Genomic DNA, 25,768 nt, shown 5'->3' with positions numbered 1-25,768 from the left:
CTGGCTGCTTCATCTCTTTTAATTTTAAATAAAACCAAGTGAGAAAGGAGGTAGAGTTTTGAAATGAAGCACAGAGAGGCTGGAGAAGCACTGAGGAAGTTTAATGCCATCCATTCCTAAACAAATGTGGCTTTAAATGGAGCTATCATCAGTCTAAAATTCAGAGTTCCCTCCCTCTCTGCACACACCAGCCACATCAAGTCTGGTGAGATTCTCACACTACATTCTCAACACAACAGGAAAAACTAAGTTAGGTACAGCTTAAACACACAGATTTCTTCCAAATCTGTCCAAGCCTCTGGAAACAAGTTTCTTCATCTATTCTTGCAGCTGGGGGACAGGCTGCTCCATGTCATCTCAAAGAGTAGTGAAAACATTTTTGCCAAAAGGATTTTTGGTATTTACATCTGATCTTTCTTGAGCTATTAACACTGTACATAAAACCTCTGCATACAGTTAACATACACAACAATTTGTATGAAGTTTACTACTGCATCCAATATGAAAATAAATATGAATAAAACATAAGAGCTGACAGTACAACAAAAAAGTGTTTTTGACTTGATACTGAAATGCCTTGGGTTAAAGGCAGAAAAATTACTCTGCTTTTTCTTTGTCAAGCAGCATCAAAAAAAGCGATCAATCCGTCTTGATCACAGCCATCCAGAATTTCCAGAAGGAGAGGAACTTTGGTTTTCACATTGGTGCCTTTAAACTTATATTTATCTATGAAGAGATCTGTGATCATACCTGTAAAAGTAAAATTCCAGGAATTACTATTTGTTTTCAGTAGGAGCTATCTCCACTTTTAACTCCTGATTATGTATCAAGTATTGCAGTTGTTAGAAGACTTCTTTAACTTCATTGTTTTAAACAATGGTTTACTTGTAAACAAATTCAAGCCACTTAAATTTTATACATTCCTAAATGCCATCCTGAATTTGAACACCATCTTTAACCATGTCCATAAAGACAAGAATCATCTAAATATAAACTGCTGTCTATTTCAGCCACGTCTCTGGACATTAAGCCCCATTTAAACAAAGCTGAACTGTCAACAAACCATAAAGTCTCTCCAGATGTGCAGGTTGTCTCTTGTATTCCTCAAGCAGCTGATCTGCCTCTTCCAAAATGCTGCGGTATTTTGGGAGCAGGAAGTCCACGTTGCCTTCATGAACTTGCAATTCCTCAAAGACAGTTTAAAATGGTCAGAGCTAACAGCAGGTAACTATCACAACAGCAGGCAAGAAGAAATTAAGCTTAGATATGTCAGAAGGAAGTACTTCAAAGGGAAGACAATCCCCTTCTATAATAGGAAATGTTATTTTCAGAGAGCCTCATTTTCTTCTAATGAAATGCCAGATGTCACTTTATAGACTGGATTCTCAAAATCCTGTGTATTACAGCTTCCAGCTCTGAGCCAGAACAGGAATAGACCATACAGACTCAAACCTTGACCATACCTTCATTTTTAGAATAAGTGAATTCCTAAAAAAAGTGTAGCATGCAGTGAAGTCTGAAGATAAAAGTAAACCAATTTGTGTCAATTTGTGACAGCAAAAAGTTTTGAAGGCTTCTTCTAAAAAGCCTCAGTCTATCAGCAGACCAATTTGGGATGGTTGGTAGTATGGATCTTTTCATCCTCCAGAGAAAAGAACTTCTGTTCTAGACAAGAAGTAATTATGTTGTGCACTGTGAGTTTGCTTTCATCAATCATTAGATTATTTTACTGCCTGTCAATAAGTTATCATCAAAAAAATGAGTGACCAAAAAATTTATTGAAGATTTGCTGTCTAAAACAAGCAGGAGGTACAACACCATTATTATTGCACAAACACAATATGCATTAAGAATAAATTCTCTACTGTTTTTTACATCCCTGGTTTGCCAAATCAAGCCCAAGTAAAACCCTTTTAGTGATGATAAAGATTTTCACTGTTCTCATTGGTAGCCAGCTTTTCTACAGAGCTCTGACAAATATTTGATTCCCGCAAAAGGAGAAGAGAGACCTGGTTGAACACTTTCACTTCCCCTCCCTTTAAATAAAAAATACCAACTTGATGATGGTGAGCTTTTGACAGGAAAGTCCTGGTTGTTGGAAAAAGAACTGAGACAAGCTGCCTATCTAGTATCTCCCAAAGGCCATTGAGGAGGATATTAAGCAAAAGATTCAAAAGCAGGTGATTCAGAAATTATGAGACACTGGGATGAAGTTCCAAAGCAAAGAAGTTGCACCTGGCCTGCATGATCTAAAAAAGTGTAAATGTTAGTGGAAAGAGGGGCAGAAGGAGCTGGAAAATATCAGCAGGCTAGGAGAGAACAGTAGCTGATAAAACCGGCTGCCCTTTTACCATCCAATTTAAGCATCTTCAGTAATCCTACGTTCTATTCACTAGTTATAGAGCAAAACAAAAGAGAATTTTCCTTCAAGAAATTTGTCTCCTAGACACTTAAAATACATGCTTCAATTTGATTTAATTTTATTTAAGGGAACAGAAAGGGAACAGATCCCCACATGACACACACCGGACTTGAGCCATGGTTTGGTATCTGATAGCATAACCCCCCCCATTAAAAATCAAACCCCAAGAGTTCAATACTTACTCTCAAAGCATCTATTAAGTGAACCTTCTTGGCCAGCAGCTGCTGATACTCTAATTTAGGGTGGATAAGCTTTAATGTGTGCCTCACAGATTCTTCATTTACATCTAGCAGGGAGTGAAAAAAACCCCAGCAAGTAAGTGAGTACTACATATTCCACTTCTGGGAATAACAAATGAACTGAAGGACAACAAAATGGAGAAGAATTTTTACCATATGATATGTTGAGATTAATCTTCCTTTTGGTGGCCTCTTTGGAAAGCACATCTTTGAGGATGGATATTGTAGAGATGTTGTCAGATTTAAAATATCCCTCACCTTTTCTATAAAAGAAGAAAAATTTTAAATGAATAAACTTGAACACACATGTGTGCGCTAGGCTTAGTAATCGTATTTTACCTGTAGGTACTTTCAAGCTGTGTTCCCAGGAAAGTGTTCTGAAAATAAAAGGTGATGCACTCTCCAGCAGGAGTCTTTTCAGGCACCTCAGGCAAGCAAAACACAACCCAGGAGTGAATTTCAGCAAAACTGAACTGGCCTTTGAGCATCAGTGTATTCATGGGCCTGGGACATTGTGAAATTAAAAGAGAAAAAGCACAGTTAATAGTTAAGAAGGAGGGATACTGTCCATGTAAAAAACGTTTAGTTCCACCTGGTGGTTTCCTTTTAATCAGCACCCTGTAAAAAATAAGGTCTCTCCCTAAGTACAGATACATATTGCAGAATACAGCTGGTTTTTTGTACTTGAAAATGCAAAGCTCCATGCACATTGAAGTTTCACCTCCCACAAGGCATGTCAGATCTAGAAAAAAAAACCAAATTGGAAGCTTTTGATGTTCCATTGCAACTTGTTAAACCTGAAATTCAGGACAAAGGTAAATAACTGACAAGAGCAAATATGACTAAGACAGAGCCTCAAGAGCTTCCCATGCTGTAAACCCCAGATGTAGCATTTTTGTCAAGAACAAGGCATAGTGGAGCTCATTTGCACACTGAAGCCTTTGGTATTCTCCCTTCAGTCTTTCAGTTTTGGTTTGAAGAAGCAAATCCTTGGAGGCAACATGAGATGTTAGCTGAAGGCAGGCAAAAATCCATCCGAAATTGTGTAAAATACTAAACTCCTATAACAGAGAAATAAAGGTAAAAAAAACCAACTCTTGGGGCCAAGTTAGCTGTGAGAAAAAAATTAAAGGAAAAGGGTGGAGCAGAGAATGAGGCTGAAACTGAAAAGACACAGTTACCTAGGGAGGAAAGTTTCCTTTCTACCACACCCTCAGCTCACTAACACATGGGGCTGAACTATAACCTAGGGCAGTACAACAAAAAAATATTCCCAAAACAAGAATGGCAAGGAACCCTTTTAATCCATAATTGCTATTAAGAAATCCATGAAATGGAACTACAGGCTCAGAAGTGTAGGTCAAGGGTTAGAAATTGCATACTTAAGTTTATAGAGCAAATGTTTCAGCTGGCTTGTGTCATTTTTCCCAAGTGAAAAGGGCATTGATTTTTCTTTGCACATACCTGTCCTGGTCAATAGAATGAGTTCTCTGGTGAAGTGAAAGTGGCTTAATTTGATATTGATGAACTTGACAGGTTTTTGGTTGAATTCTGGGAGTTACATACGCCTGAAGTGTCCCGTACTGTCCTTCAATCGAGCGAACCTGCAGAGGGGAAAGAAGGACCCACAGAAAAGAAGAAAAGGGAAAAGATTCTTTTACCACTGCTTGGAAATTTAGTGAATATTCAAAGTATATATTCAAATAAATCAATAAATAAATAAATCTATATTCAAAGAAATCTATATTCAAAGAAAGCCTCTAGTATTTCAAAGAATATTTAGAGTACTATATTTACTTGTAGTGCCACTATAAATAAAGCAGAATTTTAAAACTAAATGGAACATAGTCCAGTGAAGTGCTGCTGTATTAGATGAATTAAATATTAATAAAATAACACTCTCTAACTCATTTTCTGATCAGTTAAAAAGCCTCAAAATTGAGAGTTTTATGCAAACACATATCAGATTAGGAGGCTGCAGTAAAAAAGAGAAAACCTCATGCCTGTGTGCTTGCTGAGCATTTTCCTAACCAGGATTTCCTTCATTATTTCTCATGGTGGTTGCTGTAAAATGTGTGAATTTGGTGGATCCTTAAACATAAACTCCAAAACGCCCACATGCCTTTAAGTATAATGAGCATGGGATAACAGGATTTTCTTCCTCTCCAAAACATAAACTGAGTCTATATTCTCTTGCTAGTTCCCAATGTAACTTCCTTCAAACACCTCAGAGGATAAACAGTGCCAGAGCTTTCTTTCCCACACCTCCCTCAGCTTTGATTTCCACGTGTTGCCTGCAGAATTCTGTATTTTCCCAGTCTGTGGTGTCCCCACTGCTTTCATCTTTGGGACACTCAAAAAGACCCCAGGCTCTCCTGTGACATACTTTTAGAAGCCCTTAGAAATCCTAAAGACAAATAAAAAGGAACACGAGCCCTGGATTAGAAGGTCTCAGGAAACAAGCAGCAGTAGAAACTAGACTGATCCACGTGGAGAATTCTCCATTCCAAAGCAGGACTAACCATCAATTTTATGGAATATAATTTTGAGCATTGTACCTTAAGTTCAAGTCTTGTAGTATTTGCTTGGCATCTGTAAGTTGCAAGAAGAAAGTTGCTATTTGGCTGAAAAAAGGGGGGAAAAAAAAAAAAAGAAAAAACCTTAACAGGAAAATAATACAAAACAGGCACGTGGATTCACAAAATTTCTGTTGATCTGTTTTAACCATGGATATGTTACAGTGAAGTTTTTGCAATGCATGTACAGCTATTGACAAGAGTTAAATACGAAAAAGGAACCCTTGGTTCTCCTGAATGTTCTAATTAGCTTTAATTACCATAGAGTTAAAAAAAAATTAAAATCTCTCTATAAGGAGAACACAACCAAAGCCTCTTACACTCTTTAATATCCCTACAAAGATTACATAGATACCTAGTTTTCATCTGAAAAATGCATTTCAGCCTGCCCCACTCATCTGCAAAATTAGTTCAACATCCAAAAACAAAAGCAGGATCAGTAAGAAAATACACCCCCAAAAAGCTCTAAGTTAATCATCATAAATGGCACAAAACCTAAAATAAAAAGCTGATTTCTGGGTGCTCCAGGGCAGAACAATGATGTGCAAATTCAGTTCTTCAAACTACAATAAAGTACTGTTAGAAGGGAAAAGATTTTACACAAGGTTTTCATAAATCCTAAGGTAGTTTCTGGATTTTTCTCCCCAGCCCTCAGTGTCAGTAGTAATTCTTGAAGTCTGTGGTTATTATATGCAAAAAAAAAGGAACACAAACATTTTACTCCCAGCACAGCAGAACTGTCACATTCTAAAGATATTTTTTAGAAATTAACTTAGTAAGAAATGTAACATTCTTCACCTAAATTACTTGGATGTAAATGTACAGGAGTCCATGAAACCCAGAGAAGAGAGCAATACTGAATGTGTCTCTCACAATCCTCCTCAGGAACAACAAAAAAAAATGAAGACAGCAGATATTTTTGCACATAGTTATGTTTGCCTTATGCAGGACCTCCTAATTAACTCCTAATACTGCAGTATCTCTAATGAAGCTGTGCTCTCCACATTGAGGAGTCTAACTGAATGTATTTTAAATCAGGGATATATAAATCCAAGTTCTATTTTTACTACACAATATTAAGAGTTTCCATCGTGCCATCTCTACAGCCATCACCTCCTCTGTATCACTCACCTCAGAATCACAGCTGCTAAAACTAACAACAGCAGAATTTTTATCCACATCCAGCAAGTCTAGTGGGACGTCACTCTGCAGAACAGAGGAGGAAGGAAAAATAAAGAGCTTATGTCCCTGAGTAGCTCCAAGTGCATTTATCCTCTGTCATCAATCTTTGCAATAAGGGAGAGGCAAGGAGATTGCTTCATCTCAGAGGCAAAAGCCTAACAGACATACTTAATCCTGGAGTAACATGATGATCTTTCTGTTATTCCCTTACAGAGTCCCGAACTCCTGAGGCGTTAGCTTACCACAACCTTAGTGTAAAATCTGCAACTGTCTTTCAGACATGAAAGGCAGATCAAACAATTTCATTACTTCTCATTCAGCTATGGAAACATCTGATATTATACAGTGGCAAATTAGCTGTAGCTTAGCATTGCTCTGTGATCCTTTTAAGTGATCCGTGATCTGATTAAGTGAAAAATAAAATCTTGCAGTACTTCTTTCCCATTTGTTATAGAAAAGTCGTCTCCTAAATTCCTCCTTGTCATATTTTTATCTTCATTCATTTCCCAAAAGAAGGTAATTTACTACTGCTACTTTTCTGACTACCAAAGATGGCCTTAATTTCAGCTGATACAGTAAGAGGGATAATTAATTAAGGTTGCTGTGATGGCCAGGAGTATTTCTCCCCAACTGCACACAAATCAGATGCTGTTCCACACTGAAAGTGAACAGGTGGCCCATAACATTCTGAAATTAATTTTCCACTACAGAAGGCACTTAACTGGCGAGTGAGGATATGCAACTCATTTAACTGGTGTTTAAATAAGGACATGCAAAAGCAAACACTTAAATTATAAAGAAATCTTCTGTTACAGCAGGCACTTTGGTCTATTTTGGTAAGGTAACATTGCTCTTCTCAGCACAAATTTATTGTACTTGCTCCCTAACAAACATGTCCTTAAGAGGCTGTAACCTGGCTTTTTGAATTAGGAAGGTTCTGAGTGCTTTTTTTATGCATCAAGAAAGCCAACAAGAACAAAGCCCCACTGACCTGCACCAGGACATTATCTATGGCTGTCTGCACCTCCAAGATGAGGCTGTAGCTGGCATCATCCTTGTTCAGTGTGAATTTGTCATTCACACTGAAGGCAGGTACTGAGGAAACTGCAGTGCTGGATTGAGAGGACTGCTGGTATTTCTCCCGCTCCTGATGTACTTTTATCTGCAATTGTTCCAATTCATTCCTAGAAAAGGCAAACCACTCATAATGTCTTTAAAAACGGTGACTATAGAGCTACCCTAAAAATTAAGTATTTTAAACTTGCAAGGCAATCCTGTTTATCTCCTGTCCTCAATTTTCCAGCCAGAAGTGACTGATGACTCTCCTTCGACATACTTAGCAAAGATAAAATATAAACTCTGTCACATGGACACGTGGATTTTACATGTTCCCTGACAAAAGAGGTTTTTGAGACACAGGAAAGGACAATCTTTTTCCTTCAAGAGTACAATGCATTTTGAATAATATGGTAGTGACTTCTTTCCTGCCATCATTTAGAAGCTATAGAGCAGGGAGGAAGAAAGGAATCTTATCTTGCTGATACTGAGGCAGAAAGCATTAACACATCATCATGTGAAGGCAAGATAGAAAACGACCGTGAAATGAGGCTGCTATTCATTTCTACTTTGAAAAGGTTTGATTCTACTTCTAGATATATTAATAGTAAAGAAAATCCAGTGAGATAGGAAGGAGAGATGACATTTCAGCTTTTAACATTTCCATTCTTCCATTTAGATTTCTTTCTAGCACAATTACCTTAAGGATGAAATCTTGCTCTGCATTTCTTGACTTAATTTTAGTTCTTCACCTGATCCACCTTCTCTATGGACAGGTTCTGTAGTCAGTCCTGTCAGCCAGCCTAAACCAATATATGAAGTTTATATTCCTTATAAGCTAAAAAGAAAATTCTACACTCAGCTATTGTATGTGTGATGTTTGTTCCACACAGGGTAGAGAGAATTGAGCCAAATTTAGTCCTTTTCTGAGGATTAATCCTAAACACATAATTTTTTATGTGTTTCATTCTTAAATTGGAAATCATTACTCTTTTTTTTTCATTAAATACTTTGAGCAATAAATTCCTCTTTCACAGTTTTTAACTGAGCATTTGGATTTTTTCTCACCTCTCTTTTTCTGACAAAACCTTGAATTACTGGCAGTACTGAAAGCTGTGCAATGTGTTTATAGCAAACGGGATGCTGCTAAGTGGGCTTACAGGTTGGATGCTGCTGTTTGAAAAAAGTTATACTTTTGCTTACTAAATTACTATTTATAAAAGCAAATACTAATTGATTATATTCTGATACCTCAGGCATGATATGCAGGAAATGAATAGGTGTTTATAGCTCTGGTTCCCTGCCAAAATCAGTCTAGTGCACATCCTACCAGAATTCAGCTTTGAAAGCCCACAGGGGAACGTGGGCTTTCACTTTTTCCCTTTCTTCTATGATCTATGGATCTTTATAACATTCCCACTAAAAGAAGCCACAAAGGACTTAGGCTGCAACAGTACTGTGGCTATACCAAACAATTCATATGAGGTCAAGTGTAAGGGTCTTTTGATCACTCAAAAGTGTTTAGAAGAGGTACTCGGAACACCATTATTTCTCAGTAACTGACTGAGGATTGTATCTTGCCAAAATGACATGGTTTTCATTACAAGAAGTTTCAATAGGTTAAATTTTAGCACTGAAGGTAACTAAAAAGAGAGAGAACTAGCAATATTTTAGCTCCCAGCAGCTGACATATGCAGCATGTTTATCATGGCCTCTGTCACACACAAGCCAATAGCTCAAGTCTTACAGAGGAGCTGCTGAAATGCCTCACGTGGGGGAGCTAAAATCAGAATCAACCCCATTTAAAGCACTGTGAAGCTGAAAAGGAATGAAATTGTGTAAAAGACAGAAAAATAAAAGAAAAACATGTTTGTATATCAACATTTTTCATATATATTAAAAAATCATAACTCATTCCTTCAGACATACTCATTAATTCCTAACAATAAGGCAGTAGTTTACACCAAAATATAGCCAGTCACTGTGTTACACATGATGAATAGCTTAAAATAAAAAATCCCCACAGTTTAAGTGTAGGAAACCTTGTTTTTTAAGTGTAAATATTAAATCAGAAGAGATCTTCTCTACACAAAATTTTAAGAGATGTGACTTGCACTAACAACATAACCTGCTTCATTTCATCACCTCACCACACACATGGCATTTATTGTGTCAATGACATGAGGCTTACCTGAGTATGTTGCTGCTAAAATTTCATCATAGCCATCTTTTCCCACACAGCCACCCTGGATTGATGCAATGCTCTCTGATAAAGCCTTCAAATAAACACATTCAAGAAGGAAAATATCACTGCACCCATTTTACAAGTTTTTAGAAGATTCTACTCCACACAGCAAACACATTGCAGAGCTGAAAGCAAAACACTGTCAGACAGTGTTTTTCCAGCAGAAATTAGAAATCTGACTGTAATGATCCCTCTGGATCCAATTACCATTTTAAATAATTGATAGCCAAAGTAATTATGCTCAGTGAAACCCTGGCAGCTTCCATTTATTAGCCTGTAAATCACACACTGTACACAAAACTCTTTTTTCACTCAGAGAGCAACTCTGTATTAGGTTTCACCCAACAATCAAGTAAGCCAAAACTTTAACATACACTCTCTACATTATTTTGATTTTTGCTCAAATCACAACTGCTTCGCTTTCTGGTTCTTGCATGTTACCATGCTGATTTCAAGTTCATATTGTCAATGTTACAAACCTCTTAAATTAAAAACAAACCACATCTTTTAGCAGTAAGGATCATGTAAGTTTTTGAAATACAGGTTTTTATTTTTAATTAATGTTTTTTTTTCCAGCAGTGTATGAAGAATGAGGACTTACATAATCGTGTCGAAGCACAGGATCATCAGCACTCTCAAAGTTATAAATCTCTATCATTCCATCATCTCGTCCAACAAGTAATTCCTTAACTCCATCTCCCAGAATGTCAAAACTATCAATACACAGAATACCTAATGAAGAAGAAAACAAAGCTATTTGCTTCATCTTTATTAGTTTATGATACAATAATATAAAGGCCACACTCAGTTACACAGGAAGAGACTCCTGGCCAGCTTTTAAGGTGTTAATTATGAGATTTCTGGATGAGTCCTCTGGGCTGAAGTCCTCTGTGCTCCCCTGTGCTTCAGGTTCAAGGAGCTTTTGTGGCTCCATATTTCATAGAAAGATTAAGGACATACTAAGAAGCATTTTAAGAATATAATGTGGTGATAACTCTCATAATCAAACAAAAATGTATTCATACATTCCATTCCTGACCTTCTCCTTTACAAAGCAGTATGAGCTAACAGATGTTCCGGAAGCAGCACACCAAGGCTAAAACTGGGAAAGTTTTGATTGCTTATTATAGAGACATTTTCCACCTTCAGACAAAACCCTTTATTATGATTCTTCAGATACCTTAAAACTACTGAACATCTGGTAAGTTTTGCAGGTATACTTGCCAAATATACCCACACTTAGAAATAGAAAAATTATAAACATCTCAATCAATCATATTTTAATCAACACTGTTTTACAAATGCAACTTTAAAAATAGTGTAAAAGCAAAAGCTTGCTAAAATTCTGAAAATTCTGAAATAATACGAGCATAAAACCCAAAGCAAGACAAACTGATTAAAATTATTTTCCAGAAAATCAGAAGAATTAAAGAGACCTTAGTCATATTAATATCACAGACTGACATAATCACTATATGCCCCCAAAGTTATCTGTGAATAAGATTTCCTGATTACCTTACTCTTAACAAAGCCTCAGGTATGCTGGAAAGCTAAAGAGTGAGAAATTGAGACACATACCTCCTCTCTTCTTTTCATTTCCAATTTCCCACCTTGGTATTGCCTTGGTACCAGTAATCTGGGTGAGACCCAATTTCCCATCGGAAGTTCCATAAACAATTTCTTCCCCAGAATCACCTAAACACAGAAACTGAATTAAAAACTGATAAAATCAAGCACACCAACTTCAAAATGTCGTGTAGTTACACTCTACAGCCCATGGGAAAAGGAAACCCTGAACTAGTGATGTGCAACAGAACTGTCAGGCTTCAAACCTGAAAACAAATCCATGAAAACTGCACCCATCTCAATCATTTTGTTGTGGCTATCACTGTTCTGTGTTTGGCTGCACCCTGCACTGGAGCCCTGCCTAAAAACCAGTCAGAATCTATGACTACATATTTCAGCAAAGTTAGGCTGAAGTATAAAGGCTACTAAATGGACTTTACAGAAGAAAAACTGAGAAATCCTTTCAGAACAAACACCCAGCAGTGAATGTTGTGCCAAAATTTCAACAATTAAGAACTACTTTTCCAAACCAGCTCTGGATGTTTGTCCCACAGTCTAACTGAAACTAAATTAAGCACCAGATTAACACCCTAAAGCGATTTCTATGAGGTTAGAGCAGATTAGCAAGAAGGATGACCAAACTATTTTAAGTTTGAACCTTCCAGTCTTAGTTTATGTTAGCTCTACTCAATATTCTCATCCGTCCATGTATTCCAGTTATGGAAATCCACATGTAAGACAAACACAAACCCAAAAGTCCAGTTTGTTTTTACACAATGAGACCCTTCAGATCTCACTAGTGTTGTAAGAGGCCTTCAGTTAAATGTGACTATAATTCAGGTCTAAAACAGTCATATCTCTGTGTGTATTTATAGGTAGAAAAATTACCTCACATAGTCACTTTTCTGCTGTGCTTTTAACATCAGCTTAAATATCAAGACAAAATAATTAACAAAGACAAGCTACAAAATCTTTAAAATATAGTAAAATAGTATTAATAATTATGTGTACATTCAAAATCTTGTTACCCCCATTTCCATTGCTCAGAGCAAGAACCGTAGGTGGTCCAGGAAGTTCTACTTCATACAGCAAATCAGATCCCTGATGACAAAGAGAACAATCTTAAATGAATTTATTAAAAAAAACAAAACAAAATCACAACCAAAACAACAAAAAAGAACAACCCCAAAACACTGCATACCAAAAGCTGCTTACCAAATCAAAGCCCCACAATGACAAAATTGTTATAGATCATACTAAAAGGTAAGATTTACATATTCAAACTCTTATGGGAAAATCATTTCTAAGCCAAAACCAGGGTGAAGTCTGTAGAAAAAAAACATAGGACTCTTGAAATGTGTTGTTATCATTAAAAATGATCCAGGAACTCATCTGGCAATTTAATATGTTAAACCGCTTAGTATCACTCAAGACTTGTCACAACAGTAATTTATGAGAGCAAGAATTCCTAAAGTGATAAAGACTTCAGGAAATTAAATGTGTATGTGAACACTTTTAGTTAGAAGGGACCAATTTGTCATCTACTTCCACCTATGAATTCCAAAGCCTGTTTACAGTGGTTTTATTAATCCTCATTTTTTGCAAGTTTATGATAATGATTTTACTTTAAAAAAAAAACAAACAGGGAATGCACCAGCAGCAACACTGCCAAGTAAGGCAAAATACACTGATCCTTATGATGTTCAAGCCATGCTGATATATATTCCCTTCATAATTAGTGCCATTCCATAGCATCCACACATAAAACATAAAGAAGGAAGCATTTTAACCTGTAACACCCTGAGGACTCTGTCCTGACACGCCAGCACCGGTGTGATGCAGTTCACTTTGTCTACAGGAAGGCAGAGAATATCATTGATTTTATCTCCTGATAGGAAATAGTGCTGGTCCTTGCAGTCACAGTAATGGTTATAGATGTAGCTTGCACAGAGAAAGAGATCTGCTCCTGAAATGTACCTGAGGAAAACAAAACACTTCCTGTAGCATCTTGCTGCAGCAAGAGTAATGCTTTTATGCCTCACCATGCTTGCAGCTACAAGGTATTATGGGGCCTGCAAGTTGTTCCAGCTTTTAGAGTTCCTTATAAATAATAAACCCCTGTGGCTTCTATAGCTCTCACATTTCTACTTTGTCTTCAGGTAAATCCCTTAGAATATCTTTATAGAAATTTCATTACTATATTTTTTATGCTGATTTGTCTCTGGCAGCATCTTACAACACAATGCGAAAAAAGATTTTGCTCCAGGAGCTATGTGGACAGGAGACACTGTGGCAATAACCCCAGCTCTGCTCACATAGATTTTGCACTGCTCTGAGTGTGAGTGCCTCCAGACCATTCCCAATTCCCCCTACACTTCCAATACTTCTCCATGATATTCCAAATTTCTGCTACAGGTCTCAACACATGCTGAAGCTGGACTGGCACTTAATATCACCTACACAATATGCTTAAAATTATTGCATAAAATCATAAACTAGCAATCTGCTACAGCTTTCAAAAAAAAAAATGCAAAATATCATACATACATAGCTTTGATACTTTCAGTAAGGTTAGTTTCAAAGGAAAGAAACTGCTTCCCTCTTTTTGTGAAACCTCTGACTTCAGATCCTACAGCCACAAAAATTTTCTCTTGTGGTGTATTAAGAGCTCCTCCCAGCTCCAGTCTGGAGATCTTTTGTCCTGGCAGTGTCTTGAATACTGGCTGTCAACAGAAAAGCAATTTTCATCATCACAATATCATATTTATGGTAATCTTTTAACACAGAGGATGAGAAATTTCTTTACAATTTCTGGCAAGCCTAAGATGCAATGGGTTGTACACAGACAAAAATAATCTGTATATGTATCTTCAGAATCACAGAGCAACCAAGCATTTTATCAGTAAATAAATTCAAAAAACTTTAAAACATCATAAATTGAGACTTCATTACTTTAGTGTTATTTATTCATTCATGGGAAAAGCTCAGACTTGCTCCCTCTCACATGTTAGATTCTTATTCCAGAAGTCTACACTGATTTATCTCTATTGCTGTAGAATACTTATGAGCTGACCATGAACTTCCTGGAGAAGAAAACCCATGAAAGAAAATAAATTTTTATTGAGATGGGCATAAAAAGCAATCAGTTTGTCCAAATCCCTAAGGTGATTTAATGAACCTCTGCAGGTTTCTGTCCCATTACAATAACTGTGTATGTGCCCAGGCTTAAGCTCAACTTAACTGAAGTGCAAAATGTGTAGAAATTACTTTTTTTGGTGATGATCCACATTTTTGACTAACTGTGGAGGGTCCTGTACTTGACCAGGCATGAAATCAGCATGCCCTCACCAGTCCACAGTTCTACCCAGACACCTTGTCCATGCATCTTATTTGCCATGTCAGTAAAAAATGGACTTTCAAAGTTCACTGGGAAGAACATTTAAAATACAAAATTTTAAATGGAACATTTTCACTTACCACAGCTTCTCCCTTTTTTATGCCAAAACATGTAACGACCCCATCCTGATCTCCAACAACCACCTTCAAAAGTATAATACATTGTTATTTTTTTATTACAACTATGTTTTTAAATAATGCTCTTCCTACATTCATAGAATCACAGAATAGTTTGGGTTGGAAGGGACCGTAAAGATCATTCAACTGCAAACCCTTGCAGGGCAGGGACACCTTCCACTATCCCAGGTTGCTCAAGTTCCATCCAACCTGACCTTGAATTCTTCGCAGGGATGGAGCAGCCACAGCATCCCTGGGTAACCTGTGTCAGTGCCTCACCATCTTCACAGGGAAGAATTTTTTCCTAATATTTAATCTAAACCTACTCTCTTGTCAGTTTCAAGCCATTCCCCCTCGACCTGTCACTACATGCTATTGTAAATATTCCCTCAGCTATGAAATTTATATTTTCTTATATTTAAGGACTCAAAATTCTAGAGTACTCAACTACATATAGTATACTTCTAAGATCTGTATGAAATGTTGTAGGTGGGACACTGAACAGCAGTTCAAGTACAGGCATTTACAATCCTTCTCCTCCTTCTACTTGTAAACATCCACAACCATGAGGTGAAGATGTATTTGGGAAGAGTTGTGTTTTCACACTAAGACTTTATTATTGAATGAAAAAATCCCAAGTGGTTCTTTTTATTGAGCTTCCCCTAACCAGGTCTCCTTAATTTGAACTTATATTAAGAAAATCTTGAAAAGAAGTACTTCATAGAACCAGGGTTGGAAAAGATCTTTCGGATCATCAAGTACAACCATCAAGTTGTTATTATTACTGTAACCCCTAAACCATGGCACCCACTGCCAGATTCAGACACCTCTTAAACACCTCCCAGGATGGTGACTCCACCAGCTCCCTGGGCAGCCTATTCCAATGCCTGACCATCCTAACAGTAAAATATTTTTTAAATATCTAATCTGACTCTCCCTTGCCTCAGCTTCAGGCCATTTCCTCTAGTCTTAAATGTTAGTAAAACCAAAATAGAGAAATGTGGAAGAACTCCCCCCTGCTTTCAGCAATACCATAAACTACAAAAATTCCTTCCCGGTTCTGAAGTTTTCCAATCACAAATTCGTATTTTTTTTCCTATTTTTTTTTCCAGTAAGAGGTTTTCCCAACGCCCAAAATGGGGCTGCACAGTCTTTCCCTATGCCGCCCTATACCTAAGGAAACTCTGGAGATGATTAACGACAGGATGAGGCATATAGGACAGGAGAGGCAGCGAAGCAGCAGGCGGTCGGTACCTTCTGCGTGGCCTTCTTCCCGGAGGCGGGCAGCAGCCTCATCGTCTTCTGCGCCGTGACTCCCACCTGTGGATGGAAGAGACGCTCCTGAGCGGGGCCCGGAGAGCCGGGACGCGCCTCGGGCCGCTCGCAGGCCGCGCCGCACGGCCGCCCCTCGGCCCCGGGCGGGCCGTGGCGCCTCGCCCCGGTGCTGGGGCGCTGCCGGGGGCTGCCGGGCCCACCTGCAGGTAATCCACGCGTGCCAGGCTCGGCTCCATCGCTCCCGCGGGACGCGCGTCCCTCCCGCGGGCACGGCGCGCCCGCCGCCCGTCACCGCGGCAACCTCCGCGCGGCGCCCGCCTCCCATTGGCTGGGCGGGAGAGCGGGGGGCGGGGCATCGGCAAAACGGGCGCTCCAATTGGCTGGTGTGCAGAGGAGGGCGGGGAGATGGGCGGGGCGAGGGGGGAGCGCCCCGGGGCGGCTCCATTGGGAACGGCCCTGAGGGAGATTCCCGGGCTCGCTGCCGAACCGTAGGGGAGGAATGGTTTATTTAACTACGAAGCCAAAAATTCCAGCCCTGCACGGAGTCTTGAGGTCAGAAAAATAAATTAAAACAAATCCTTACTCTTCCCAGAGTAAATACACTGAATTCAGAAAGGGTCGGTGCGGGCACGAGCATACACAGACATGTTAAACAGCGCTGCTGCCACTACATTCCCACTTACCCGGTTCTCAGCAATTCCTTGTGGTCATAACCATGAGTTCTGGCCTTACACGCGTTACTAGCACGGCTAATAAAGAACAAAGATTTCAAGTAATCCTCCACTCATCTCTAGTTGGTTTATTGTAGTATGAAAAATCCTATTTTGTACCTGGACACTGCAAGGAACAGAGTATTACACTGTATCTGTTAATTTTTTGTCCTGCAAATTTAGTGCAAAGAATTCTCCATATGTACTCATAAACCTGTTAAAATATCAGCAATCGATACCATTATACCTTTTTAATGCATAAATGCAAAAAAAAAAAAAATGTTATGATAGTTCTTGCTTTTAGACAATTAAAATGAAGAGAGCAATCTTTTTGTGGTGAGTTAATAAAAGTTCCTAAGACTAAATTCCAGAGAAGCTGTACATAAAGTTATTTAGTGCTAAAAATCTACAATACATTTTTTTCAAGTATAAGATACTGAAATATTATTGCCAATAAATAGTTGTGCTGTAGTCGAAGCCACGTTCCTTTGTCGAATCATTCACATCTCAGCATATTAGGATTTAGTTTCTCACTGAGTTTATGTATTAAAATTGCCAACTCCTCTGTTGCTTGGGACTTATCCTCCAACAGTTCATAGCGAAGACTGGAGATGTCCTGTTTGATTTCCTTTAGTTCACCTGCATTAATAATGGAGAGAAACACTCGTTAGCGAAGTTCAAAATTCAGGCCATACTCTTCTGTTAAGTCACATCAGTGCCTATTCCAGATCATCATCCCAAAATGTTCATGAGAGCAGGTACAGGATGGCTCAGGAGGATTTACCTCTTCCTCATTCTCTGTGATGTGTGTCCATCCCTAAACAGTACCGAAGGAATTTTAACAGCCCACAGGGGGCTCACTTTGTGCTCCAAGTGTATACAGGGCATCAAAGATTCCCAAAGGGCTGTACAAAGGTTAATGAATTAATCACACCAACACTGCTGAACAGCTGGTAAATATTAGTATCCCCATTTCAGAGAGAAAAGGAAAAGAAGGGTTTTTTTTTCCTGAAGGGATGTGCCAAAATCACAAAGGAAAAGTGTGGCAGAGCTGGCAGTAAAACTCACGGCTTCCGAGTCTCTCTCCTCTTCCTTACCCACATCCTTGGAATTAGAAAAAGTCAACCAATTTAACACAATGTTATAATTTGACACAAATATAAAAAACACAAACAAAAACAGCTGTCAAGGCCAGGCTCCTAATAAGCAGCAGCACATTTTCTCTTGTAGGATATTCTGTTCAAGAGCAAAAGCATTTAAAAATGTTCAAATACTGTTCTTCCAGCAAGTGTGAGGGATGTGAATTCTTACACAGTATCTGCCTCTGGAAATGATTTGTCATGTACAAAATAAAAGAACATGAAGAGACACTTAAATTCTCCAGTGATGCAGAACAGGGAAAATATCTAGACTTTTGTTAAAGTAGTTGTAGTACATAGAAATATTTTCTGTTTAGGGTATAGCAGATTTCAAGAATTGTGTCTTCAGAGGCTGGGCTGGGTGCCAATGAGATGATCAGGACACAGAGCACTTTGCTGTGCAGCTGAAGAGTGAAACTCAAGGGTTACTTGCCCTGCTCAAAGTGGACCTTGCTCTACAAAACCTGGTGCCAAAGCCATAACCATGATGATGTCAGTAAATCCTGATTCTTCTGCACCGTCTTGCTAATTTAAACACATCTCTGCCAACACAAAAGTGGCATCAGGGACCTGGAAAGGGCTGGCACTGCTGGTGACAGAACAGTCTTTTCATCAGTCACTAGGCAGATGATTTCCTACATCACAGAGCAGGAACAGGAGGAAAGCAGTGGGAATTCAGGAGAGCAGCATGCTGAGAGGTTTCACTTTTAGGAGCCTTTCTGCTTTTGTCACTGACATTCACAGCTCTGTACAGCCACACAGGATGGGGAATATATGCACTGTCAGGATAACAGTCAGTGCACAATGCTGCCTTTTCTAGGCACTGAAGGGGATTTAATTTAATCTTTTTTGCTCCCCCTGCTTCTTGCTGCAGAGTTACAGGTAAGCAGAGAGCAAGTAAGGAGCAAAACAGAAGCTTTGCTGCCTTAACTGAGAGCTGAGCAACCCATTCAGGCCCCTCACACCACAAACACAGCTGCCTGATGCTGCCACGCCAGTAAAACATCTTCTGACCCCAGACTATCCATCACTGCATCACTTTATTGCTTGGTAACATTCTAACTAGTTTTTGTTTGGGGATCTGCCCAGAGCACAGGAGTTTCCTTGTTGGACTGCAGGCCTGTGTTTCATTCCTGGAAGGCTGGAGGAAGGAGGACAAACTTTGCCATAATCTCATCCCAGTGGTGAGTTAGGGTGTGCACCTGGAGCAAGCACCTCTCACATCTGCCAGGGAGCTCAGATCCTCTTTTTCTTGAAAGGTCTCCCACCAAAATAGAGGTTACATTTGTCATTTTTATCACCACACAGCTGACTGTGGAGTTTTGTTTAATAATGGGGAGCTTCACAGGTGATTATTCCTCACAGCTTTATGAAGGAAGACAAGACAAGTAGTTCATGGTGTAAAGTGGTGAATTGTGTGTAATTATGTGTTCAGCTGAATGAGACAAAGCTCCTGCAGCTTTGAATAAGACTGTGGAAGTGTGAATATAGTTAGTGGCTCCTTCACAGGTTTCCTCTGTGCATTATGTCTGTGCTTTCACTTTCTATCTGTAAAATGGGGCCCATAATATTTCTCAGTTTTACTTCTTTAGTCCTACTTTTCCACTTTTTTTATGACATGGGCATACTTCCATTACTATCTGAGCCTCAGTGCATGTGAAATAGAAATAATCCCTCTTTTCACTCAAAAACCCCATGCATCACTGTAACACTGGGTCCTAATACAACATGAAAAAAATTGCCTCTGAATATTTCAGTCTCTTTCTTACCTTCATTGACTTCATCATTCTCTTTGTCCACTTGTGCTTTCAGAACATAACGTTTTATCAGTCTCTTCATTATTTGCTGCCAGATTAAAACAGTTATATAATCAGGTGAGATTATATAATTAAACATTGTTCATTTTTCTTTCTTAGCTCTCTCTGTCACATCTGTCTAAGAGGAAGAATGAACAGCCCCAGATGAAGCACTTGCCTCAAAGGGGCTTTTCTGGGGGCATGCTGAGAAAGGAAGGGAACAGCCATCCTAGTCAGCTTTGACATCCCTTACCCAAAAACCCATTTCAGATATTTCTTCCCCAGTTTCAGATGTTTGCTCCTCACAATTTCCAAACTGGGACATCAAACACCAATTTTAAGTAATGCATGAGCTAGTTTTGAAATGTTTCAAATAATGGGCTTGGACAATAACTGTCTTTTTTCTCAAGAAGTATTCTAGAGTTTGATTTCCACAGGAGATTTTCTTTATCTGGTGAAGGTAAAATGTACTTGAAACACAAAATTCTGCTAGAACCTTCTCACAGTTCTATTACTCAGGACAGTGATCACTGTATGTACTCACCTGATAGCGTGTTGGCTGATTGAGAATGCTGTTAAAACTGTGGGATTCAAAAACTCTGGAGTTGGACTGAGTGAAAAGGTTTAACTAGGAAGAAATAAGACAAAATTAAAGTAAATTATGGAAATCACAGTTAGGATTCAGCTACATTTTTTTTTTTCTTTAGACATGTTGAAGATCTTTCCAACTTTTACTGTATAAGAGTATTATTTTTAAAGAAGTGAGATTGCCTTGAATTTTATGTTGATTTTGTTGTTTGGTTGTTTTTGTTGCTTTTTTGTTTTTTTTTTTAATGCTGATAATTTTAGCCATCCTGTTCTGAGGAAACAGGCTTAAAGTATCTTTAATCAATATTCAGGTAACTCCTTGTGGGAATTATTTGCACCTTTGAACACTCATCAATTTTTGTTTTAATTGTGTTTCCCTAGATTTGGTTGTTCCAAGAAAAATTAAGTCTATTTCTTGTTTTATGCAGTATTGTTTAGGCAGTCTGACAGAGATTTATTGATAGAGGTGATTAATTACTCTACTACCATCAGAAGCATGGATTAAAGGCTAAAACTAAAGAAAGACTGCTGGAATGTACACAGAATTCTTCACTGCAATGAAAAGATCTCAGAACCTACCCTTGATTTGGAGTTGCCCATTCCCATTTCAATGTCCTTCTGTAGCCGTCTCCTCCTGCACTTAGAGAAGTTAATGATCCTCATGATGAAATAGAAAAAAGATTTGGGGCTTGGTACAAGACTGAAGGGCGGAGGTAATGTTTTTCCATCATCAAAATATGACAGCCAAAGTTTAGAACGAGCAAACTTCCACTCTACATCACTGTCATCCTGTGTTAGGAAATAAAATAGATGATGCACTCCGTTTTTATGAAATGCAAACCTTCTTTCAAATGAAATTGCTTCAAAATATCTTTCTGGTTTTAGATAAGATGCTATGTTTTTGCTAGTAAGACTTCCAGCAGGTCTGCAGAAATGCAACCACTTTACTTAGTCTATTTTAACCAAATTTCAGTTGTCTCTTTATGGCAACATTTCATTGAGAATACTTAGTTCAAGCACATCAAGCATTTAAACAAGCATAATTTTTGCATCAAGTGAAAGCCAACATATAAACTCCCTGCTATTAAAAGTGGAGCTTTCAGGGGCTTTTCAAGTCTTGTTTTTCTTATTAAAGTGTTCACATGAGTTTGTTTTTTGCATAAGTGTTGAAGTATTAGACTCAAGACAAAAACTGGCTTAAAATGGTAGTGCTCACAGCTTTTTACATAACCAGGACATCAGATTTATAATGTAGTATAGAAAACACAAACTTTGTGGAACTGAAAAAATGGTGTTAAATACTAACAAACTTATTTTGTCCTAATACACTCTTACCAAAGTATTCCAAGGCTGGACTATAACTAGTTTTCTCCTGCTGAATTCCCTAACATTTCCCAGAACTCATAAAAAAGACTGGGAATGACATATCCATTTGTACACTATGTCTTAGATAATCCTTCTTCCTGTTTGTGTGGGCGTGTGCTGGCATCTGTGTGAATGTAGTACTCTTTGAACTCATGATCTGGAAAGCTGGCACTCTAAATGCACTTTTACTTTCATTTCAGCAGCCTGAGATTTACTTCTGAAACCCAAGTATCTTCAATAATCTAAGTTTTCTGATTTGTTTTTTAATTGGAGTTGGATGCCAAATATAATGTGTACATGGCACGAGATAAACTTGTTAAGATCCTGTGAGGTTCTGCAGCTTGGCTGAATTGTTAGGCAAAGTCAGCCTTACTTTATACATTTTGTGATATACTTTCCTGTGGTAATCCCTTCTTTGTACTTTTTGCATATCACTGAAATAATTCCTATAAATTCTGCCCTTTTTTCAGCATAACAGAAGAGAAAAACTTGAGAACAGAACCTCTATTTCTTGATATGAGCTGTTGATCATAGCAATCAGCATGTTGAGTAGAACCACCACCATTGTGACGTTGTAAATGCCATAAAGAACATAACCAATGTTCTCAATGAATTTGTGATCGTATTTGAGGACAACAGAGGTTACTTCAGACAAGCCAAATATCGACCAAAATAAGGTCTTGAAACTTTCTTCCACTCTGTAGGGGAAAAAAAGGAAGGTATTATTAGTAACTACACAAAGAAATATCTAAGTTGTGTTTACAGTCACTGATAAACAACCTCAATTTATTTGTCTGTGAATCAGAGCACTGATCAAAACAACAAACATGCAAGGAAGCATTTTTCACAGCACTTTCTACTTCTCCTCTGTGCTCCACCTATCCATCACAGCTAATAGAGCTGTAACAACACATGCAGAACAACATGAACTAGAAAGGTATTTTATATCAAGTAATATTCTCTTCCAATTGGTTGCCCACCAAGAAGTCTGGGTGATTGAAATATATACAGGTGAAATTATTTCAGGCTGAAAGGAAAGCTTCCATTATACAAACAGGGAACAATTGGTCTTTTGTGTTCTGCTTTCTGAGGTCTTCACTTTCATTTTAATGCTAAGAGAGAGCACACAATATCCCAGAGACTTTGTTATCTTAATGAAAAACCTGGAAGTTTTGGTTGGCTTTTTACTTACAATGAAACCTCATACTTACGTTGTAAAGGCCGGGTTTAGTTTAGCTCCAAGGTAGTAGGAGTACAGTATGAACATTCCAATCATAAATGCAAGAAAAACCATAATAAAAAGGACCATAAACTTGAAGATGTCCTTAACAGTCCTTCCAAGCGAGATCTGCAAGGGCCCAAAACTCTCATTTGCAGGCAGGATATACGCGATCCGAGAAAAGCTGAGAACAACAGCAATTGCATAAAGGCCTTCAGATATTATCTGAGGATCAGATGGGAGCCATTTATCTCTAGCTGGAAGATATGAAATACAGGGGTTACTCATTTATCACAATCTTGAGGAATAAATCTTGATAGGATTTTTCCAGTAATGTGTCTGAATTTAGTTGAGACAAATATTTGAAGAGTCTGATAGTTGCTGCTCTTTTCCTATTTCATTTAAGTCACTAATTATGAATATGAGTTACATTGCCTTCAGTTAGAAGAAAAATAACTTGAAGAAACATGAAATTTTCTTCTGCAGTTTGCATTTTAACTTGAGCTAGACAATAACTAATTCCTTACTGCATCTTTTAATGTGAGCTATCTTAACAAGCACTACGGTAAAGCTGGGAAATTTATTCCTATTTGGTGTTTTATTGATGGGAAGTGTTGCCTGATGAACAATTTCATTTATTAGTCACACCAAGCTTTTGCTTTTCGCAGGATATAACCTAATTCCCATAGTGACCATAAAGACTTTTGCCAATTACCTCAAAATAAATAGGACTGTGGGTTTTACACACAATGTGCACAGAAACAATTGAGTTACACAGAAATTCATAAATTACTGTGTGAATCCATGCACCATCTTAGCAGAGCAACACTGAACTGAAGTGTATTTCATATCAAAATACCCTGTGTTTCTAAATGTGTATTTACATATGCACAAGTTCAGATTGGTTATATTGCAATTAGGGTAAGTAACAAAATCAAGTCTGCTGTCATAATATATTGAAGCCCATCCTAAAATACAACGTCAGCAGCCTTTTCTTGTGTTGAAAATACAGATTAATCACACCTTTATTGACTATTTCTGCACTGCAATAAGTATTTAGTATTTTATTCTACTTAAGCAGACCTTAACAGGGCAAGCATCCTTCCTTCAGGAGGAAATGCTGATAGATGCTTATGAACATTAATAACTATGAAACAACTGAACAAAAAAAAAAGGGGGTCAAATTTAGCTCTAGGGTAAAGAGAGGCTTCTAACTGCATCCTTCAAGCTTTCCTATGTTCAAATGTGTTTGTTTGAGAAAAACTAAGCTCACCATAAGTAAAATATTCAATTTCTGGAGGAAGGGTGACCTCGGAGAGGTCGTTCTCCTCAATGTAGTTGTCCACATACTGTTGTGCTTTTGTGGCCTGAAGGAATGCCAGGAGCCTGGCTGTGAAAGCAGCAATGAAAATGGACAGCATCCCGAAATCCAGAACATTCCATAACTGCAAGATGTATTCCCTGGGTCCTTCCAGCCACAGCTCTTTGCATTCTGACCACATCATCCCTGCAACAAGAAATGAAAAAGCACAGCAATGTTTGCCAAACTGTTGTCATTTAAATTCCCTGCATTCTCCCATTTCATGGAAGTGGGTGATACCAGTGGAGCAAAAATTCACTTGTTTGCAGTATCACAGCATCATCATCCCCTTCACTAAGGTTATTCTCTCTTGGTTTCCATGGGGTTGATCAAATAGTAAGGTATTAATTAAGATTAATTAATGGAAATATAGTTCAGACATCACCCCAGAGAGGGCAGAGTAGAGCCTTGACTTTGCAGTGAAAGTACTGTGGGATAACAACAAACCCCCTGTAATTCCAAAGGAGGGAAAACGAAGTGTGGGGAAAGAGTTTCTTTCGCTTACTTTCTTACCATTTACATTCCCAAGTCACTTCTGAATCAGGGGGTTTAATTTTTCCACAAAAACACAGGTACCCAACAACACAGACGACCCAATATAAAAAGGGCACAATTATTGTGTTTTTCCATAATAAGTGTTTTTCCACTTTACAGAGTAAGATGCTTTGCAGCATAGAGAGTGGAATTTGGCTATGTGTAATTTGTTTTTCTTACTTAAACTTCTTCTCAGAAATTAATTTATGTTGGATTTAATTCAGATCACAGCTTCACCATAACCATGAGATGTAGTCGTTGTGAATCAAGACTTTTTACTTGATTCAAAGAGGCTTCTTAGGGAAAACAAAAACCAAAAAATAATAAAACCACAACCCCACAAACTTTTTCTTGTTTCTCTGGCTGTGTAATTCAAAGGGGCTGCTGCTGCCATCCCAACCACATTCAGAGCAGCCACACACCGGACTGGAAAACCCCAGTCCTTGCCTTCTGTCAAATAAAGAGTATAAACTGGAACTCCCAAAAGGCAGCATGCAAGTGATACTCACCTCCCTACCCTGACACAGTTTAGGATAATGCAGTGCTTAAACCAGGAGTTACAAATGATTCCAAATCTGTCCTCATGCCCTGTTTACCTGCCCTAAGGGTTTAGTGGTTGCCACACACGGCAGCTGGATCAAAGGTTTAGGACCTGGGCTTCTCTCCTTCCTCTCAGAGTTTTTATTTGCAGGAAAACAGGAAGATGAAGGGGCAATATACCTACCAAGAACCCACACCATGATCAGCATTTCTGTCCAGGTGAACTGGGTAGTCTTCACCCTAAAGATCTGCTTGGGGTAATCAGTAACAGTGACATTTGGCAGTGTTGTTATGCCCTCAAATCTGTCTGAAGCGTTGAACACCAGCAGGCCTAGGAAAATAATGAAGGATGCTGCATGTGCCACAAATTTCATAAATGGGCTTCGAAGAATTCTTCCAAGCTGCAAAGGCAGAATGAAAGCAGTCACTCAGTTTTGTCAAAG

At 38.4% G+C, this 25,768-nt stretch overlaps 2 protein-coding genes across 2 annotated transcripts in view; both read right to left on the bottom strand.

Annotated features, from left to right (window-relative positions):
- Positions 1–80: 80 nt before the first annotated feature.
- BBS7 (Bardet-Biedl syndrome 7) lies at positions 81–16,421 on the bottom strand. The gene is made up of 19 exons (XM_086890605.1): positions 16,275–16,421; positions 16,054–16,119; positions 14,764–14,826; positions 13,834–14,009; positions 13,077–13,263; positions 12,315–12,387; positions 11,299–11,415; positions 10,322–10,452; positions 9,667–9,751; positions 8,176–8,278; positions 7,411–7,603; positions 6,369–6,443; positions 5,220–5,285; positions 4,126–4,265; positions 3,001–3,165; positions 2,815–2,924; positions 2,605–2,708; positions 1,064–1,187; positions 81–750 (listed from the first exon to the last, which is right to left on the bottom strand). Exons 1-19 carry the CDS (start codon positions 16,308–16,310, stop codon positions 617–619), a joined length of 2,148 nt encoding a protein of 715 aa, XP_086746731.1. The 5' UTR covers positions 16,311–16,421; the 3' UTR covers positions 81–616.
- Positions 16,422–17,020: 599 nt separating this feature from the next.
- The window catches only part of TRPC3 (transient receptor potential cation channel subfamily C member 3), a 33,156-nt gene continuing 24,408 nt past the window's right edge, over positions 17,021–25,768 (bottom strand). Inside the window, exons 5-12 of the mRNA XM_086890587.1 lie at positions 25,510–25,726; positions 24,165–24,398; positions 22,884–23,148; positions 22,175–22,370; positions 20,887–21,096; positions 20,264–20,347; positions 19,693–19,768; positions 17,021–17,423 (exon numbers count right to left, since the gene is read on the bottom strand). Coding sequence (XP_086746713.1) covers positions 17,281–17,423; positions 19,693–19,768; positions 20,264–20,347; positions 20,887–21,096; positions 22,175–22,370; positions 22,884–23,148; positions 24,165–24,398; positions 25,510–25,726 — 1,425 coding nt within the window. The 3' untranslated portion in view covers positions 17,021–17,280. The remainder of the gene's footprint in view (positions 17,424–19,692; positions 19,769–20,263; positions 20,348–20,886; positions 21,097–22,174; positions 22,371–22,883; positions 23,149–24,164; positions 24,399–25,509; positions 25,727–25,768) is intronic.

Source organism: Cyanistes caeruleus, chromosome 5, assembly GCF_971803275.1.
Source record: "Cyanistes caeruleus chromosome 5, bCyaCae1.hap1.1, whole genome shotgun sequence".
NCBI classification, from domain to species: domain Eukaryota; kingdom Metazoa; phylum Chordata; class Aves; order Passeriformes; family Paridae; genus Cyanistes; species Cyanistes caeruleus.
The sequence above is the reverse complement of the archived record's forward strand: the minus strand, read 5'-3'. Positions and strand labels throughout refer to the sequence as shown.